Raw genomic sequence first — 20,126 nt, forward strand, 5'->3', positions numbered from 1 at the left:
TAACAAGCCGTCAGTCTGCAGCAGGGGACATCCTTTCACAATTGAACAACTATTTATTGCGCTTCTCCCATAGGCCAGGCTCTGATACTGCAGCGGAAAAAAAGCACCACCCTGTTCCCACGCAGCCGACACTGATGGGAGGCGCTTCTGTGTGACAACCACGTCATCTAAATCCAAAAAACCTATCCGTCTCGGACAGACGGAGGAGCACGTGCAACCTCGGCCCAGCTCCAGGGAAAAATCCACCCAGCACCGGCGGGCTGTCAACATCTCCGAGGCCCAGGTGCGCCGGGGCGCGCGGCTCCGAGCGTCGCGCAGCTGTGACGCACTAGACCCCGCCCCTTGCCCCCTTTATAGTGCTCCGCCCCCTTCCCCCCCCACCTCACACACAGCGAAGTGCGCAGACTCCTGGGCTAGGCTCGGGTGCCTGCCCGGGAAGCCGCGGAGCCGGCCCGGGCTCCTCCCTCTTGTTTCTGAGAGGGCTTCGGGCCTCGTCACGCTACCGAGACGGAGCCGGCGTCGCCGCGGCCGCAGTGCTGCCTGCCGCGAGCCGGGAGAGAGTGACGCCGCCCCCTCCTCGCGGGCCCTGCCTGACGAGCTCTGGGGCGTGACCCGCTCTGAGGGACCATGGCAGCCTCCGGGGTGGAGAAGAGCAGCAAGAAGAAGACGGAGAAGAAACTGGCGGCGCGAGAGGAAGCTAAACTGTTGGCGGGCTTCATGGGCGTCATGAATAACATGCGGAAGCAGGTACCGCCTCCGTGGGAGTGACGGGCGGTCGCCAGGAGGGGAGGGTCCCTGCGGGCCGCGACCCCCGGCCGTCTCCGCCTCGCTCCTCGCGCGCCGGCCGCTTTTGCTATTGGTGCGGGGGTTGGGGGCCCAAGAAGAGCTCCTCGCCGGCGGACCCTGGAGGGGGGGCGCTGGTTGTGTAACGGCGCCGGCCGGGCTGTTTGAGGGGTCGCGAGGGCTGGCACCGGCGCGACCCAGCCCGAGGACCCTCAGCCCAGGGGAAGCGGGAAGATCGCTGGCCGCGGGGTCGGCGCCTGCCCGGGACCCCCGCCCGCCCGCCTGCCTGCCTTGCCCAGGTGGAGCTGGTGGACGCCCTTGTTGTTAAGAGGGGCCCCCTTCGTGGGCTCTGCGGCGCGGAGGCGAAAGGTGGGTTGATGGAACGCTGGAGAAGGCAGCCCGGAGAGGTGGCGCGTGTTTGTTCATTCCGTGATGTGTCGCATAGCCGCGAGCCCAGATGGTTCCTTCTCGATTCTGCAAGCTTTGCCTGGTGGACAAAGCCACCTCCAGGGAGGTCTGTGGGAATGCTAAGGTTCTGTTGTCCGAGGGGGACAAAGCGGAGGCGTGAGTTGTGGGCTTGTCAGAGTGATCCTGCGGGCGAGGCATCGAAGGGTTTTGTGACGATGTTAACGTCTGGCTGCTTGAAGCAAACGCTGGCCGCGGGCATCGAGTCTTCCTTTGTTCACTGGCAGTAGATGTCTGCGGAACTGCGTTCGCACGGCTCCGGGCCTTTGTGCTGGAGGAGCCCTGAAGTCTGACTGCGTTGTGTTGTGTAACTTAGGCTCGTTGCTCTGCTGTCCCGGTGGCGGGCTTGCATGTACATCTGATTGTGTTTGCAGCCCCACTGACTCGTAATTGCGGGTGCATTTAGCCAGCGTCGGCCTGTAATGGTAGTCCGACGCAGCTGCCCGGTGCTAGGTCTTGTTGAGGGCTCCTGATGGTTCCCATCACTCCCCCTTGTAGCTGTGTTTTCATGCCGGGATGAGATTATTGTAAAGCATGGCCTCATCCTTACTTGGAGAGCTGCAAAAATCAAATGTTTACTTAAGAGGGGGAGGGGGCTGAGATTGTACATTTAGCTATCTGCATTTGAAAATGGATCCACATGTATTTCTTTGGCTTCTTTTTGTATTAACATGTTTGTTTACTGTTCAAACAGAAATGTGGTTACTGAGTTACAGTTGCTGGAAACTCGGGTTTCTGTTACTGAGTAGCAAAGGGAAAATGGATACATGGTAAACAGGGATCTCCCTCAGGGCTTAACTGACCTTAATTTGCCTTACTCTCCTTTTGTCATTGACTTTACATTCTCCCATAGTACTTGTACCAACTTCGTGGAATCCTGCATCTTCTTGCAAAATGTGATTTACCTTGTGTTTATATTGCATTGTTCTTTCTAACATCTTGACACAGGGGAGACTTCCCCAAGAATGACTGACAAGGGCAGTTGATGGGAATTTGCAGAAGCAAAAGCTGTTCTGAGCTGGAGGAGGAATATTTGAGTGAGGACCAGTTTTATCAGTGTTCTCCTTTAGTAAATAGTTTTGTGTTTTGACCATTTTTGTTTTCCCTTATGACCTCATTATTTTGGGGACCTGGGTGAGTGTTTAGATAACAAAGACCCCCCTCTGTATACAACCAGAAACACTCCTTCAAAAATTTGAGAACACTCTGAAATTAATATATGTTTCTTTTTTCCTTTCCTTTTTTTAAAAAAGAATTTATTTGTTTGAAAGGCAGACTTATAGAGAGGGTGGAGGGGAGGGGGAAAGAGAGAGAGAGAGAGAGGGAGAGAAAGAGAGAGGATCTTCCATCCCCTGATTCACTCCCTAGGTGGCCACAAGGGCCAGAGCTGGGCGGTTCAGGAGCTGGGGCCCAAGCACTTGAGTCATCCTCTGCTGCTTTCCCAGGCACCTTAGCAGGAAGCTGGGCCAGAAGTGGAGCAGCCGGGAATCTATCAAGCGCCCATATGGGAGAAAATTTTTGAAAATCAGAAAATTGTTTCAGTAAGATTTTCACAAATTTTGAAGGTGATGAGAAGTCAGTATAAGATTAGAACTAAAAACACTGAAAAGATGTAGCAACACAGAAGGTTTTGTTGTTGTAGTGACAGTTATTTTGATGGGGAAGCAGATGGGAGTCAGACTGGTATAAGCTGAAGTGAGTAGGATATGAGGAAATTGAGACAGCCCTTTTGAGAAATTTGGCCTTCATGGGAGTAAGAAAGTCAGATGAAGGTTGCTTGGTTTATTTGTTTAAAAGAGAGATATGTTTAAAAATTGGTGGCGAGAGGGGCCGGCACCATGGCGCACTAGGCTAATCTTCCGCCTGTGGTGCCGGCATTCCATATGGGCACTGGGTTCTAGTCTGGGTTGCTCCTCTTCCAGTCCAGCTCTCTGCTGTGGCCCAGGAGTGCAGTGGAGGATGGCTCAAGTGCTTGGGCCCCTGCACCCGCATGGGAGATCGGGAGGAAACACCTGGCTTCTGGCTTTGGATCAGCGGAGTTCCGGCCATATTGGCCATTTGGGGGGTGAACCAACAGAAGGAAGACCTTTCTCTCTGCTCTCACTGTCTATAACTCTACCTCTCAAATAAATTTAAAAAAGAATTAGTGGGGAGAATTTGAGTTGTAGAGGTTTACTGTATAGAAAACAGAATGAGTAATTGATAATTCCTGAGATGACATCCTAAGTAAATGTGATTAATCTTAGGTGGAGGGAGAGGGAAGACAGTTCTCTTCATAAGTGGGAAGGACAAGAATGATAAATAGCTGTGTTTGGAATCAGAAGGATAAAGGAAGAAAAGAGGAGGAAGAAGGTGAAGCTGGAGGTTGAAGAACGTGGTCTTTATGAAGAGTAGAAATGGTGTGATGGCTGGCAGGGTTCCTGGAAGCTCTTTTGAGGTTGTCACGAATTTATAATGAATCCTTATCCTTAACCTGGCCTTTAAAACCTATATCTGTTTTAATCCCTACCTACTTCTGCAGTCAGATCTCCTACGACTCATCTCTTAACTGTTTCACTCCAGACATCTGTCTTCCTTTCAGAGCCTAAAATATTGTAGCAGTGCCTGGAACTCCCTTCCCCTCCTACTCATGCTTCAGTTCTTACCTTAAATGCCATTTCCTCCCCGAATGTCCTAGATTATGTCAAGGCCCTCTGTTCATTTCCCTCAGGCATTCATCTCTCTAAAAATGCTGAAATCACTTTTTAGTTTAATGTTTGTCTTTTCCACAGGCAACAAACATGTTTGTCTAAGCTCCATGTTGGCAAAGATTATGTCTTAGTGGTGTATTACCAACATTACCACATAGGTACTCAATTATTTGTTAAATAAATAGCTCAGTGGTGGGGACTTAGCACTTGAGATGCCAGTTAACATCACATCCCATATCAGAATTCCATGGGTTTGATGATACCCTGCTCCAACTCTTGACTCCAGCTTCCTCCTAATGCATGCTGTGGAAGGCAGCAGGTGGTGGCTCAAGTAATTGGGTTCCTGCCGCCCACATGGGAGACCTGGATTGAGTTCCCAGCTCCCACCTTTGGACTGCACTAGCCCCAACTATTGCTATTTGGGGATTGAACCAGTGATAAGAACTTGCTTTTTCTCTGTCTCTCTCTCTCTCTCTGGCAAATAAATTAAATTTTAAATAAATAGTTGATGTATAGATATGTCTAGGGGGTGCTGAGAGCAAAGTAAGAAGTGAATAGAAGATGAAACTCTAGGCAACATCAAACTTTTTTTTTTTTAAGATTTTATTTATTTGTTTGAGAGGTAGAGTTACAGACAGTGAGAGGAAGAGACAGAGAGAAAGGTCTTCCTTCCATTGGTTCACTCCCCAAATCTGGCCACAACGGCCAGAGCTGCACCCTATCAGGAGCCAGTAGCTTCTTCCTGGTCTCCCATGTGGGTGCAGGGGCCCAAGCACTTGGGCCATTTTCTACTTCTTTCCCAGGCCATAGCAGAGAGCTGCGTTGGAAGAGGAGCATCTGGGACTTGAACCAGCACCCTTATTGGATGCTGGCGCCACAGGCAGAGGATTAACCTACTACACCACGGTGCTGGCCCAGCAACATCAAACGTTTTAAAGAATAGGACATAACATGCATTGGCAATTAAGGAGTGAAAAGGCATAAAGACAGCCAGGAATGGTATCATTGAAACCAAGATGTAAGTTAGAAAGAGACAATGAGGTGTATCAGATGTTGTAGTGAGGCCAAAAGAGATAATGTGCCAACTGAAAATTTAAACTTGAAAATTGATGCTCTTTTTAATGTAATGTCAGGGTGGGGAGGAGACAGATTTTAGAGGACAAAGGAGGGACAGAGTGCCAAGTATATGGAGAGTGAGCTGCCGTAAACTGTTGCAGTGTCCAGTACATGCAGCCATCCTGACATTTACCACTTGTTGGCTAAGTGAGTACAGCAGCACATAAGTATCTTGAGGGGATGCATGATTGTATCAAAATTCCTTTTTTTTTTTTAAGATTTATTTACTTGAAAGGTGGAATTACAGAGAGACACAGGCAACGAGAGAGAGAGAATCTTCCATCTGCTGGTTTGCCCTTAAAATGGCCGCACAATGGGTAGAGCTGGGCTGGTCTGAAGCCAGAAGCCAGGAGCTTCTTCTGGGTCTCCCACGTGGGTGCAGGGGCCCAAGCACTTGGGCCTCTTCTACTGCTTTCCCAGGCCATAGTAGAGAACTGGATCGGAAGTGGAGCAGCTGGGTCTTAAACCGGCGCCCATATGGGATGCCGGCACTGCAAGTGCCACAACACCAGCCCCCAAAATTCCTTTCAAAAGAGGAGACGGCCAAGACTTGGGAATTGCAAGAACTAAGACAGCCCCAAAAGCATCACTAGCCTTTTTCTGGGACGCTGCCTTCATTGCAGCTCAGCTGTGAGCACTCAGGTGTGCATTTTTCTATCAGAGTTTCAAATCTTGGGGAGAAAGGATCTGATAGACCTGTTCATGATTTAAAGATTAGTCCTTTGATTTATTTATTTATTTGAAAGGCAGAGTTAGGCTGAAGCAGAGAGAGAGAGGAGTCTTCCATCTGCTTATTGACTCCCCAGATTGCTGCAGTGGCTGGAGCTGCACTGAACTGAAGCCAGGAGCTTCTTCCAGGTCTCCCACGTAGGTGCAGGGGCCCAAGGACTTGGGCCATCTTCTACTGCTTTCCCAGGCCATAACAAAGAGCTGGATCAGAAGTGGAGCAGCTGGGACTTGAACCAGCACCCATATGGGATGCTGGCACTTCAGGCAGTTGCTTTACCCACTACACCACAGCGCCAGTCCCTACACCTTTCTTTTAAGTTACAATTGAATTGAATTGCAATTTACTGTTACATGGTAAACTTTTATTATGAAGAGTTATTTAAAAGTGGTTTTGTGTCCTCCATAAACTTTTGGTGTTGTCTTTGGGCACTCATTGCTTTGGGAAGCAACATGTTGTACTGGAAATAACCTGGATTTTGGAATCAAATAGATCTGTGTTTGAATCCTAGCTTAGTCTTCTTACTAATTGGATAACATTGAGCAAATCACAATTTCCTCAGTGTTATGTGTTCTTATCAGACCAACAGTGATTACAACACCATACTTGTCTACCTAACTGATATTAGAATAAGTGAGATAAAGGATGTATGAAGTATTAATAAATTGTCCAGTCCATATAAATATAGACCAGATTCCTGGTGGTAAGCAGCAGAAAGCTATTCTGTCTTAAATAAAAATAATTTTTGGTAAGATATCTGAAGCTCATAGCATTGCCCACGGGCGGGGAGATGAGCAGCCATGGCAAGCAAGCAAGGCCAGGGGTCCTCTGAAAGCTGGACAGCCGAAACCCTGGGATCGAGCTCGCAGTGCAAGAGTCGCCTTGACCACTGCTGCTGCTGCTGAAAGATGTCTTTCTTCCCCTCTTAATGCCACTCAGGAGTCAGAATTGTGGAAGTAGGTTTCCAATTAGCTAGCATTAGATCTTTTTCCAGGTCTTGGTTCTGAAAGGAGTGAATAGAAGAAATTGCTGACTTTTGGCTTCTGTAATGAGAAGCAGTCTCCGGGATTGCTGTTTTGCCAGGAGAGTTCATAATAAGAATTTTTTTCAGAAATAGGAACTAAGGGTTTTAGTTGGATGTTAGTTAGCCAGAATCCATAGATATCTACCACAGTCTGTCCCTTGTGCTGGCCAGTAAAAATGTGCATGCTCTTGTTTTTGTTTTTTCTTCACTTACCATATCTAATTGCAAGTTCAAGTCCACTAACTGATGTCCATTCCTTCTGTAGTCACTTCCAGATCCTAAGGATTAAATGAGGGTTAGTTCTTTATATGATTGTGGAGGGAAAATGAAAAGAAGGGAAACTAGTTGAAACTTGGCCAAATAAAACAGCAAGGATTACAATTAAGTTAGAAGCTACATTCATTTTTTAAAAAGATTTATTTTATTTATTTGAAAGAGTTACAGAGAGAGGCAGAGACAGAGAGATCTTCCATCCACTGGTTTACTCCCCAGATATCTGCAACGGCCGGAGCTGCGCCAATCTGAAGCCACGATCCAGGAGTCTCCTCCGGTTCTCCCACGCGGGCGCAGGGGCCCAAGGACTTGTGCCATCCTCCTCTGCTTTCCCAGGCCACAGCAGAGAGCTGGATTAGAAGAGGAGCAGCTGGGACTAGAACCGGTGCCCACATAGGATACCAGCACCTCAGGCCAGGGTTTTAACCCGCTGTGCCACAGCGCCAGCCCCTACGTTCATTTTTAAAATCTGTTCCTTAGTGTTATTTATCATGTGGTGGTTATAACTCCTTCCTTCACTACCTTCCTGTTCTTTGTCTTTAGCCAACTCCTCAAGGTTCTATCTGTTGAGGTGACTCAAACCTTTAGCCTTGAGCCTTTGATATTGCCTGTTTAGGGCTGTTTTAGTCTGATTGAGATTCACCAGTAGAGGGACAAGTGTTTAGCCTAGCCATTAAGGCACCCAGGTCCCCTGTTAGAATTTGTGGGTACTTTTCCTGGCTCCAGCTCCTGATTCCAGCTTCCTGCTAATGAAGACCTTGGGAGACAGCCATGATAGCTCCAGCTGTTGGGTTCCTGCCATCTGTGTTGGAGACCTGGATTGTATCCCTGGCTCCCAGCTTCAGCCCTGGCCCAGCATATCAGGAACATTTGGGAAGTGAACCAACAGATAGGTGCTCTTGCTCTGTGTTTCCCCCTCTCTCTGCTCTCAAATAAATTAAATATTTTTTTAAAGATTTATTTTATTTATTTGAAAGAGCCACAGAGAGACATCTTCCATCTGCTGGTTCTCTCCCCAAATGGCCATGATGGCCGGTGCTGAGCTGATCCAAAGCCAGGAGCTTCTTCAGGTCTCCCATGTGTATGCAGGGACCTAAGGACTTGGGCTGTCTTTCCCAGGTACATCAGCAGGGACTCAAACTGGTGTCCATATAGGATGCTGGTGCTATAGGCCTCGGCTTTAACCCACTGCACCACAGCATTGGCCCCTAAATCAATTTTTTAAGATTTACCAAGACTGACATGGTGGTGCAGTGGATTAAGTCACCACTTTTGACTCTCAAGTCTTATATCAGAGTGCTGATTTAAGTCCCAACTACACCACTTCCAATCCAGCTCCCTGCTAATGTGCCTGGGGAGCAGCAGATTATGGCTGAAGGAAGTGAGTCCCTGACACCCACATCAGAGACCCAGATGGAGTTCCTGGCTTCACTCTGGTCCAACTGCAGCATGCTTCTGCTTGTTCTTTCTGCATTTCAAATAAATCTTAAAAAAAAAAAAAAAAAAGATTTATCACTAGATTTCACATTACCAGTGTTGGGTATGGGATTTGACTTGACACTATTTACAAGCTAATTAGTTAGATGTTGCTGTTAAATGTGTGCTTACAGAGGACACTAGACGCTTGGATCAGCAACAGTGATTGGTTACTTACAGCATTGCATCATGAAGTTTGCTTTGTCCCAGAGTGCTATGAAGGCAGCAGATGGGAGCCCAGGTGGATGTCACACACAGTAGATTCTTGCTGCAGCCAAGGAATAAACACTAAGCTTAAGGAATCTACTATTTTTATTGCAAGAAAATAAGTTATTTCTTCCCCTAAGATCACCGTCTGCTTACACAACTCTAAGAAATGGTATCTCAGGTAAACAGTGGCAGAGTCTTGCCTTTTTGACATGTCTGGGAGATATGTGGGTCTCAACAGATCCACAGGGGGCTGTCTTTGCCAGCAATCAGAGGCCCCCCAGGGGGATCCCTTGATCACCTGAGTTCCAGGGCATCTCTTGCCCATGGAGTAGAGCAACAGTTTTGTTCTTGATGGCCAGAGTCAGACTGAGAGGCAAATGGGACCCTTTTTTTCTTTCTACCTGAAGAGGAGGTAAAAATGATCAGCCCATAATGGCCAGGTCACAGTCTTCACTTCCAATTTTGTGGAAATATTTGTATCACTTGGTTCAATCTTTCATCTTTTGGCTCCCTGAAATATCTAAACCAGCAGAACCACTTTCAGAAAGACTAATTGCTAAGATCAGAAGCAAAACTTTTGTAAGTGGATTTTTTAAAAAGATTATTTGTTTGTTTGAAAGGCGGAGGAGGAGAGGGAGCTGTCTTCCACCCACTGGTTCACTTCCCAAATGGCTGCTGTGCCAGGCTGAAGCCAGGAGCTTGGAACTCCATCCAGGTCTTGCATGTGGGTGGCGGGATTCTGCTGCTTTCCCAGGCTTAGCAGGGAGCTGGATCAGAAGTAGAGCAGGTGACTTGAACAGGTGCTCATATGGGACACCAGTGTCACAAGCAGCAGCTTAACCCACTGCACCACAACGCCAGCCCCTATAAGTAAATTATTAAGCATGATAGTGAAGGGAGACTCTTCTTTCTCTTGTTTGAGGTTGTTAGTCCTACTTACAGAGAAATCATTCTGTGAAAATAAATCATATGAGATTAGATTATTTAGGAATGACTCTTGCTGCTTAGAGAAGTTTGAAAAGCCAGCAATATAAAGGGCTTTTCCCTGGAAGGAGAGAGAGTGAGAGCGAGCGAGCAAGCGAGTGTGCACTTATTTGTGTTTGCATCTGTATGTGGCTTTAGGGGCTAAAGGAATTGGTAGGTAGAAACATTTCTGACCTTCACTCAAAAGGTAAATGAAGTATTTTGAGCTCATGTCTGTCTTGCTTTCTAACTCAGTTGCTATTCTAATTAAGTTAAAGCTTTAAGACGCTGCTGGTGTAGTTACTCTTTAGAGAACCACATTCTTCTACTTAAGGTCTCCAAAGTAAGGTGTGCCCTAAGCTAGATTTGGGCTCAGCTGTGCCCCTCCCACGCACCCACTCCTGACATATGAATATGCAGATTCAGAGATTTCAATTATTGGGATGTGCAGAGGTGATTAAAAGGCCCACCTACATTGGCTTTTTTTAGCAAAGCTTTGTTTTCCACTTCAATTTTACTAGAGAAGGGCTGCATATGGGGGATTACCAAGTAGCATCCTTCAGCCTATGGTGTGTTTTATTGTCTTCTTTGCCTGTTGATCCTTATGTAAACTCCCTGAGATGAGAATCCCAGAGCACCGAAGGTCCCACCCCAAACCCTCAACAGGAGCTAGCTGGACTAAGCAGCTCTAAGTTCTTATTTCCAGGTTTGCCTTGTCTTGGGTTTGTATTTGCTTAGCAGCACAGGAATGCCTTGTTCTCTCCTAACTGCTGATGGGCTGCTCTCCTCCAGCACTATCTGTTCTTTGTTGATCCTCCATGGAGCAGCTCAGGCGGTTATTTACATTGTTACACCACAGAGCTTTGAAATGAGTAGATAATGCATTAGTGCCTGCCTTGACATATGACGGGCTGCAAGTTCACTTCCATTTCTTTCCTCAAATATACCTAAGCCAAGTTGTTCATAGCTGTCCAGATGTACCGCAGTAAACCAGATGACAGCCTAAAACACCTGATTCCATACTAGCAACATGACATTCCCTCAAATTTGACTCTTGTGAGCCCCTTCATTACCAAATTTCCACATCTGTGTTCTCTCTGAATTAAAATGAAAGGCAATTGAATTCCAACTATCTACTCTCCCTGATGTGTTACACAGCTCAGAGTCTTCATCCAGAAAGACTGAAGTCATTGGGTACAGTCAAGGTGGCTTCTTCAGTAGATGCAGCCTGGGCTAACTTCCCTTGGAGAGAAGTCAGAAAATTTAGCACCTCTGAGACTGAATTTCTCCCCTTTCCAGGTGCACACTTTTTCAGTATGTCAGAGCATTCCTAAGACTCTTGAAAGTAGCACCGCAGCATCTCCAACCCAACAAACCTGAAAAGATAAAAGCAAATCTCCCATTTCTATTCTATTAGCAAAGATGCTGTTCCCAGCCAAGAACAGAACAGAAACTTTGAAAATCCTCTCTTCTCCAGAAACCCAAGAAAATAAAATCTTGGCTTTTGGCCCTGACAGGTTACTGTAGTCTCTTGGCTGTCAGAAAGCTGCAGACTATGATTAAACTCAGCTGGGAGGGGTCTTCCCTCAGAAGGCTAGCAGGTGCACTATTTGCTGTCTGTAGATGATTGTTCACCCATGTTTCTCTGGCATAGGGTGCATTCTTTTTCTTGGACAAAATGTTATCAATTTGCCAGAGTGAGGATATATGCAGGTCTCATGGAGTTACCTTTCTTTCCTTATTGCCCATCCTGCACATTTAAAGCTTTATTTTATTTTTAATTTCTTTTAATTCCATGCTCCTGGCATCCTAGGCATGCTGAAGTGGTTGAGTTCTGTGTAGTGACAAAGCCTTCCCTTCCCTCCCTTTGAGAGAAGAGTGATCTATATTTGCAGCCACTAGTTCTGCAGAGCAGTTGGTGGCTTTGCAGTCTCTAGCTTGCTGATCCTCCTGGTGCTTCTGCACCTGTGCATCCCTATTATGATCCTGCCCTGCTTTTCATTCCCTCATGTCTGTGAGTCCTGTCTCTTGGAGCAGTCTCTCCTCTTTTCCTTTCCATTGTCTCTGCTGGAAGATGACATTTAACAGGTCTCCTTTAGGGCCTTAACACCATACCCCTGAAAACCTTGCCTTTCTCCCATATTTGATTTATCCAGGGCCAACCTGGAATGTCACTAGGAGTGACTAGTTGAAGAAACTTTTTTTTTTTTTTTGACAGGCAGAGTGGATAGTGAGAGAGAGAGACACAGAGAGAAAGGTCTTCCCTTTTTTTGCCATTGGTTCACCCTCCAATGGCCGCTGCAGCCGGCGCATCGCGCTGATCCGAAGGCAGGAGCCAGGTGCTTCTCCTGGTCTCCCATGCGGGTGCAGGGCCCAAGCACTTGGGCCATCCTCCACTGCACTCCCTGGCCATAGCAGAGAGCTGGCCTGGAAGAGGGACAACCGGGACAGAATCCGGCGCCCCGACCGGGACTAGAACCCAGTGTGCCGGCGCCACATGGTGGAGGATTAGCCTGTTAAGCCACAGCGCCGGCCAAAGAAACTTTTTGATAAGCCATGTAAAGGATACTCATTAGGCCCCTCCTCGGCTGTAACAGAATTTGGACAGTTGATTGCATGCCTCCAGCTAATGGCAACATATGTTGTTAGATGCCAAAACTTCATACAATGCTTTGGAACTTAAGTAGACCTCACTACCTTTGCTGTCTTTCCTGTCAAATGTGATAAAGAATAAAAGGTCCAAGGTCAGCATTGTGGTGCAGTGAGTTAAGCTACTGCCTGTGACAATGGCATCCCATATGGGTGCCAGTTCAAGTCCTGAATGCTCCACTTCTGACCCAGCTCCTTGCTAATGAGCCTGAGAAAACAGTGGAATATGGCCCAAGTGCTTAAGTCTCCGTCACTCACATGGTAGACCCAGATGGAGTTACAGGCTCCTAACTTTAGCTTGGCCCAGCCTTGACCCCTGTGGCCATTTGGGTAGTGAACCACCAGATGAAAAGTCTCTCTCTTTCTCTGTGTCTTTCTCTTTCTAATTCTGCCTTTCAAATAAATAAATCTTTTCAAAGAGTAAAAGATATGGGGCCAGTGCTGTGGCACAGTGGGTTAAAGCCCTGGCGCCCCACATAGGCACTGGTTCAAGTTCTGGCTGCTCCACTTCTATTCCAGCTCTCTGCTATGGCCTGGGGAAGCAATAGAAGATGCTCCAAGTCTTGGGCCCCTGAACACATGTGGGAGACCCAAAAGAAGCTCCTGGCTTCGGATTGGCTCAGCTCTGGCTGTTGTGTTCATTTGGGGAGTGAACCAACAGATGAAAGGCCTCTCTCGCTCTCTGTCTCTACCTCTCTCTGTAACTCTGTCTTTCAAACAAATAAAATAAATCTTAAAAAAAAAAAAAAAAAGGTAAAAGATCCTGCATCAACGGATGCCTAAAATGCCTACCTGTTTTGAGATGAGCTTCTTCTAAAACCAAAGAATTCTTCCTGCCAAAGCCCCAAAGCTTGTAAGTGCTAGAATTACCCTGAAATTTGTGTTCCTGTGTGATACTTGGAGTGGCTGTACATATGAACTTGAGGGGCCTTTCTTCACTACTAGTTCTGACACAGCAAACAAGTAAGTTAATATGAAGACAGACTGAAGGCCGTGGCTTTGACCTGAGAATAAAACTGGGTTTCCTGTACTTTCTCCCCTAAACTATGTTTGGTATCACTCCCTGCTCAGGTTAAGGCTGAGCAGCTAATGACCCCAGTGAGTAGATCCCACCTGAGGCTGACTTAGGGGAGAATAATGAGCCAGGAGGCCTGGCTATGTGAGGCCAGTGACCCCTACTTGCACTCTTGACAGGAGGAGAAAAGGACTGAAACTTCCTTCCCATTGTGTCCCTGCTCAGAGGAAGAGGGGAGCACACTATGCCTGAGGAATCTCATGTTTTCCCTAAATGATTAACTTATCCCAATTTCATTTTTTTCAATTATACAATCCCTTACCACAGTTTTAAAACTAATAGAATAATGTTTAAGAACACTTTTTTTCATAAAATACCTTTATACAATTTTATTATATGAAGAAACTACATTATTCCAGCCCAAAAAATTCATAAATATTGATAGAATCATGTTTTCCATTTAAAAAGATGAAAAGATCACATTTGAAATGGTAAGAGATGATATCCACAGGCTTTACTTCAACTTCTAGAGGTCCAGGGAAATCCTCATGCAGCCAGGGTACCAGGAGCAGTCAGGCTAACTCACCATGCAGAATTTACAGCTTAATTTCTAGACATAACAGGATGTTGGTGCTGCAGGTGGTGAGCTTTGCCTGCTATGTCACAGCACCCGGCCCTCTTTTCTTTTTAAAACAGGATTACATTTTTGTAATCCAGCAAGGAAAAAATATTCCTAAATGATGTTCCTGATTGGATTCCCAAGCATTCAGCTTTACGTGATAGTGATCACTTCTGTCCCATGGGCCTTTTGCATTCATGACTATTCATCACCAAGGTTATTGAAAACTTTCTTTGAATATAACATACCAAGATGTGGCAAATAAAATCTAAATTCATCAGCTCAAATGTGATTATACTTTTTTTCTTTTTTGACAGAGTGGACAGTGAGAGAGAGGCAGAGAGAAAGGTCTTCCTTTTGCCGTTGGTTCACCCTCCAATGGCTGCCGCGGCTGGCGCGCTGCGGCCAGCGCACCGCGCTGATCCGAAGCCAGGAGCCAGGTGCTTCTCCTGGTCTCCCATGCGGGTGCAGGGCCCAAGGCCTTCCCAGGCCATAGCAGAGAGCTGGACTGGAAGAGGGGCAACTGGGACAGAATCCGGCGCCCCGACCGGGACTAGAACCTGGTGTGCCGGCACCACAAGGCAGAGGATTAGCCTGTTGAGCCACGCGCCGGCCTGTGATTATACTTTCAATGAGAATAGCTAATGTGTATCTGTTCACTTTGATGCCACATAAACTTAGGAGATAAAGGAACTCCAAGAAATACGTCTCAACTACATTTACAGGGCAGCCATCTCCTAGATACAGTTCATTTTGCTGAAGTTGTAGGTTATTATAGGCATTAGTTTAATTCTTACCTGGAGCCAAGATGCAGTACAGGTTACAGACAAATCAGCAGGACCATGGACAGACACAAAAAGCATGAGGAGCCCTCCTAGCACGCCGGCAATCTTCACTATCTCTTCAGATCTCAGCCCATGGTACCCCGGAAAACAGGAGGTTGGAACACTGTTAGGCTTGTAGTATAGAGTTCTCATTTATTCTGCTGCCCCTGTGCGTGCACACAGCCCTCATGTTGACATCTTACGGTGGTGTGATACACTTGTACAACTGGCGAGAGACAGTGTGGTTGCATTATTACTAACTAAAGGCCATCCTTTACAGTTCTTCATTTCGCCACGAGCCTTCTGTGGGTTTTGACAAATGTGTGAAATGTAGCCCTCGTTACAGTATCATACAGAATTGTTTCCCTACCCTAAACACTTCCTGTGCTTCACTTTGTCACCTTATTTTTAAAAATTAATTAATTTATTTGAAAGGCAGAGTTACAGAGAGGCAGAGAGAGAGAGAGAGAACAAAATATGTCTTTCTTCCATCCATTGGTTCACTCCCCAAATGGCAGCAACAGCCAGAGCTAGGCTGATCTGAAGCCAGGCCAGGAGCCTCTTTCAGGTCTCCCACACAGGTGCAGGAGCCCAAGGACTTTGGCCATTCTGTACTGCTTTCTCAGGCTATAGCAGAGAGCCAGATCAGAAATGGAGCAGCCAGGGCTTGATCTGGCACCCATGTGGGATGTTGGTGCTGCAGGTGGTGAGCTTTGCCTGCTATGTCACAGCACCCGGCCCTCTTTTCTTTTTAAAAAGATTTATTTTATTCACTTGAAAGGCAGCATTACAGAGAGGGAGAAACAGAGAGAAAGAGATTTTCCGTCTGCTGGTTCACTTCCCAAATGGCTGCAATGCCACAATGCCAGCCCTTGTCACCTTATTTTTTAAGTGGTGTCCTTATTCTATACCAAATCCCACTTAATGTAGATGCCTCACATTTCTTATTTCTTAATACTTTTTTTTGCTGCTATGACTTGAGATATTTTTTCTAATTTATGTTTCTCTATGGCTTATTTACATATAGAATAGCTATCTGATTTTTCATATTTATTTTGTGTCTGGCCATCTTACTCATTTTTCATGTTAGTTTTACAAATGTCAAGTTGATTTATGTTATATTTCCTAACTGGCTTGGCCAAAATTTCCAGAAGAGTGTTAAATAATAGTAGTGACAAGGGTATGTATGCCTCATTTCAAACTTGAAGAACAGCTCTCCTGTGTCACCAACACATGTGGTGTTTGCTGTTGATATCTGACAAATGACCTTCAGTATATGTGGAGACACACCATTTGATTGATTAGAGTTTTTCAGGATTTTTAATTGTGTCACACACCCTTTTGCCATCTATGGAAGATTTTCTGGATGAAAGTTTTCTTTTTTAGCCTATTGACATATGGATTACACTAGTAAAATCATTGTTCTTAAACCTTCCTTACGTTCCTGGAGTAATTGATTAATACCTTTCTGGATTCAGTTAGCAAATATTTGATAGCTGTTATAATTTCATAAAGAAAAGATAGTTTAAAAAAAGGCAGTAAGAAAGCATAATAAATAGTGTAAAAGAAGATGGCAAATATCAGCCAAAATATATTTTCATAATAAATATGAAGGGTTTAACTAACCCCTACTAAAAGTAAACTTAGATATTGAGAACTGAAGTTCCAAAAGCTGAAAATAATAAACACAAAGAAAACAAATAGGAGACATGAACAGAGGAATTGCGAAGTTGTTTTTCTTCTTCAGTTTAACAGGTAGTGTTCAGGGGTTAGTTGTTTTCACTTTTTTAACTTTGTCACTCTTCATCTCATTTAGGACACAATACCTCTTAAATTCTCTTAAGTTACCCAGGTCTCGCTCTCTTTTCCTATCTGTGGATACACCTCTTCCTTAGCTGACTGATAGCAGGAGGGAACTCTGTTGTAGTACTATCAAGTAAATGTTCTGTTTGGATATAAAGAGCTCTCACTTCACCTACACATATACAACATTAACATACAGCTGGAAATTAATCTTGGACAAAAACTCAGTTGTCAAACAAAGATTTTTTCTCCAACTTCTTTCAGTGCCTATAAATCCACTCTACTTTTAAACTCCCTATTCTTAGACATATTTTTTACCACATTTGAGTGTAGCCCTACATTTTCTGGAAGTTCCCAGTAGTAGCCACAAATTGCTCCCCTGTGAGAACTCAGGGATCAGATGTGACCTGATTTGCTTGCAACTGTGTATGTCCTGTATCGTTCTTCTCTCTCTGTCCCCTCTTCCCTCCCTCTCTGTCACTGTGCCTTTCAAATAGATAAATAAGTAAAACTTCAAAAAATAAATTTTAAGTTTTATTTCGCAAAAGTGATTTATTTTTCCTTGAAATTCATCTGTAAGGGTTGCAGTAAAGCTTAGGATTTTTCTTTAATATTCCGTTTTCCCCAAGTTTTAATTATTGGCTTTTCTGGCAGGCTGGTGATGCCATTTTGGCCCTGGTCAGAATTCACGCTGTGGCTTCTGTCCAGCTTCTGCCAGCAGTACGTTTGAAAGAAGTGTGCTGAAGGAAAGCTTGTTGGAGAGAGGACATTCAGTTCTTCTACTCTGTTTGTTCTGCATTGTTTCTGTGTCAAGTTAGATCTCCTGAGGCTACCTTCTTGGAGAATGCAGTATGCACTCTGGATTTTATCAGTGATAACTGGGGGAACGTAATGTAAAAACAGATGGCTGACTTTGAAGAAATTGTCAAGGACACTGCCATTATGACGTTTAATTCCTCCCAGAAAAGTGCACCTTGGGAATGATCTTTGAAGTTGTGTCAGAAAAAAAATTTGCTTTCAGAACGATTTATAGATGTCTTTAGTTCTGATTATAAGAAGCTTTCGTTTTTTTCTCTTGACTTTGGGAGCTCAGTGAGAAATTTTGGTGTTAAATGGAAGCATCTTAAAGTCCCTCGTAAATATGAGGGGCCTTTAAAAAGTTCACAGGAAGTGAGTCTTATGAAAAAATTACGCATAGCTTTTAAAACTGTTAGAAAGTTAACATCTAATTCCCCCTTTTCACAGACTTTCTTAAATACCTTCATATGTCTTATAAACAAACTGTGTGCTGGAAAAAGCCTGGGTTTAGATGGAAAATAGAAAGCCTTCAGTAAACATACGTGTGTGTCTGTGTGCCTGTGTCTGTGTGCCTGTGTGTTGCTAAGCTCGACCTAGTGAGCCCCATTTAACTTCATGTATTTCTCCTTTGATAGAAAACTTTGTGTGATGTGATCCTCATGGTCCAGGAAAGGAAGATTCCTGCTCATCGAGTTGTCCTTGCTGCAGCCAGTCACTTTTTTAACTTAATGTTCACAAGTAAGTTTCTTAAAACAAAACATGTCATCATTTTTCCTGTGAGAATGAGATGGGGTTAGGTTTAAAGCTCTCAAGGAGGCCGGCGCCGTGGCTCAACAGGCTAATCCTCCGCCTTGCGGCGCCGGCACACCGGGTTCTAGTCCCGGTCGGGGCACCGATCCTGTCCCGGTTGTCCCTCTTCCAGGACAGCTCCCTGCTGTGGCCAGGGAGTGCAGTGGAGGATGGCCCAAGTGCTTGGGCCCTGCACCCCATGGGAGACCAGGAGAAGCACCTGGCTCCTGCCATCGGAACAGCGCGGTGCGCCGGCCGCAGCGCGCGACCGCGGCGGCCATTAGAGGGTGAACTAACGGCAAAGGAAGACCTTTCTCTCTGTCTCTCTCTCTCTCACTGTCCACTCTGCCTGTCAAAAAAATAAATAAATAAATAAATAAAAATAAAGCTCTCAAGGAATGGAGGCTGATAGAATAGCAAAGTGTTTGAAAAGTGGTCACATGATGATTGTTCAGAGGGGAAACCTTTGAGAGCTAAAGGCATGATGCCCTCACTAATGGAGATCCCCAGCTTCCACTTGAATGCCCAGGATTTGCTTCTTTTCCTCCTCTTCCTCCTCTTCTTTTTTTTTTTCCCCCTAAGGATTTATTTATTTGAAAGGCAGAGTTACACAGAGAGAGAGGGAGAGGTGGAGAGAGAAAGAGAGAGAGAGATATCTTCCATCCACTGCTTCATTCCCCTAAATGGCCACAACAGCAAAGGTTAGGCCAGGCTGAAGCCAGAGCTTCATCTAGGTCTCCACTTTGGATGCAGGGGGCCAAGCATCTCGTGGGTACTCCAACTCCCTACAAGGGCTTTTAGGAGGAATTGTGAGAGATTTGCAAGTTATAGAGGCGATGTATATAAATGGTATTGTTCTTACAGTTTATCCAGTTACATTGGAGGCATTTGCTTATAGCAGTATGAAAAGAGGGCTGTTAAATTATTTTAGGAGTTGGGCAAAGCTAAATGTAGTTGTGTGTTTACTCGGGCTTATCTAAAGAACTACACTGATTCATTAATTTCTTGGATTAATTTAAGGCACATCTCCAGTTTGGAGAGTTGGTTTCCATTATAGGAGTGGTGGGCTTCCTGGGGTCTTTTCTTACAGAGAGCTCTGTGCCATTCTTCTCCATGTGTCATCTGGCCTGGAATGTTCTGGGCCCTCAGTTAACCTGTGATAGTCCTGATGCTATTCATGTCTCTTCACTGCAGCAAACATGCTTGAATCAAAGTCCTTTGAAGTAGAACTCAAAGATGCTGAACCTGACATTATTGAACAACTTGTGGAATTTGCTTATACTGCTAGGTGAGTGAAGAAAGATCCTTTCTGTTTTAGCAGAGTAAAGTTGGGATCTACCGTGGCAAAGCTTGCTGTGACAGATTGGCGTGCCCCAAATTCTTCAGAGTAGAAAACTGCAAGGACGGAGGAGTTAAGAATCTTCTGCCAAACTAATTCAAGGACTGTAATGCTTAATTTTTGTTTTATTTTAGTGGCTAGTACAATACATTCTACATTAGATTATTGTGGTAATAAGAAATTGTGGGGCAGTAATAACTCATTTTTATTTTATTTATTTGCAGAATTTCTGTGAATAGCAACAATGTTCAGTCCTTGCTAGATGCAGCAAACCAGTACCAGATTGAACCTGTGAAGAAAATGTGTGTTGATTTTTTGAAAGAACAAGTTGATGCTTCAAATTGTCTTGGTAAGAAATACCAGATCCTGATTTCTCGTTAAATCCACAGTGTGTATTTTAATAAAGGAAAAAAGCATTGTTAAAAGTATCAGTTCAGGGCCGGCGCCATGGCTTAACAGGCTAATCCTCCGCCTGCGGCGCCAGCACACCAGGTTCTAGTCCTGGTCGGGGCACCGGATTCTGTCCTGTTTGCCCCTCTTCCAGGCCAGCTCTCTGCTGTGGC

The 20,126-nt window shown here is 45.3% G+C and overlaps 1 protein-coding gene across 3 annotated transcripts in view; it reads left to right on the forward strand.

The window, feature by feature from the left end:
- Positions 1 to 432: 432 nt before the first annotated feature.
- The window catches only part of KLHL7 (kelch like family member 7), a 63,409-nt gene continuing 43,715 nt past the window's right edge, over positions 433 to 20,126 (forward strand). Inside the window, exons 1-4 of one of the 3 annotated variants that reach the window (XM_062178220.1) lie at positions 433 to 747; positions 18,071 to 18,173; positions 19,419 to 19,512; positions 19,788 to 19,912. In XM_062178220.1, the coding sequence (XP_062034204.1) occupies positions 628 to 747; positions 18,071 to 18,173; positions 19,419 to 19,512; positions 19,788 to 19,912 (442 nt within the window). In that variant the 5' untranslated portion in view covers positions 433 to 627. The remainder of the gene's footprint in view (positions 748 to 18,070; positions 18,174 to 19,418; positions 19,513 to 19,787; positions 19,913 to 20,126) is intronic. The other 2 variants (XM_062178218.1, XM_062178219.1) reach the window with 2 other exon arrangements.

Source organism: Lepus europaeus, chromosome 20 (genome assembly GCF_033115175.1).
Source record: "Lepus europaeus isolate LE1 chromosome 20, mLepTim1.pri, whole genome shotgun sequence".
In the NCBI taxonomy this organism is placed as follows: domain Eukaryota; kingdom Metazoa; phylum Chordata; class Mammalia; order Lagomorpha; family Leporidae; genus Lepus; species Lepus europaeus.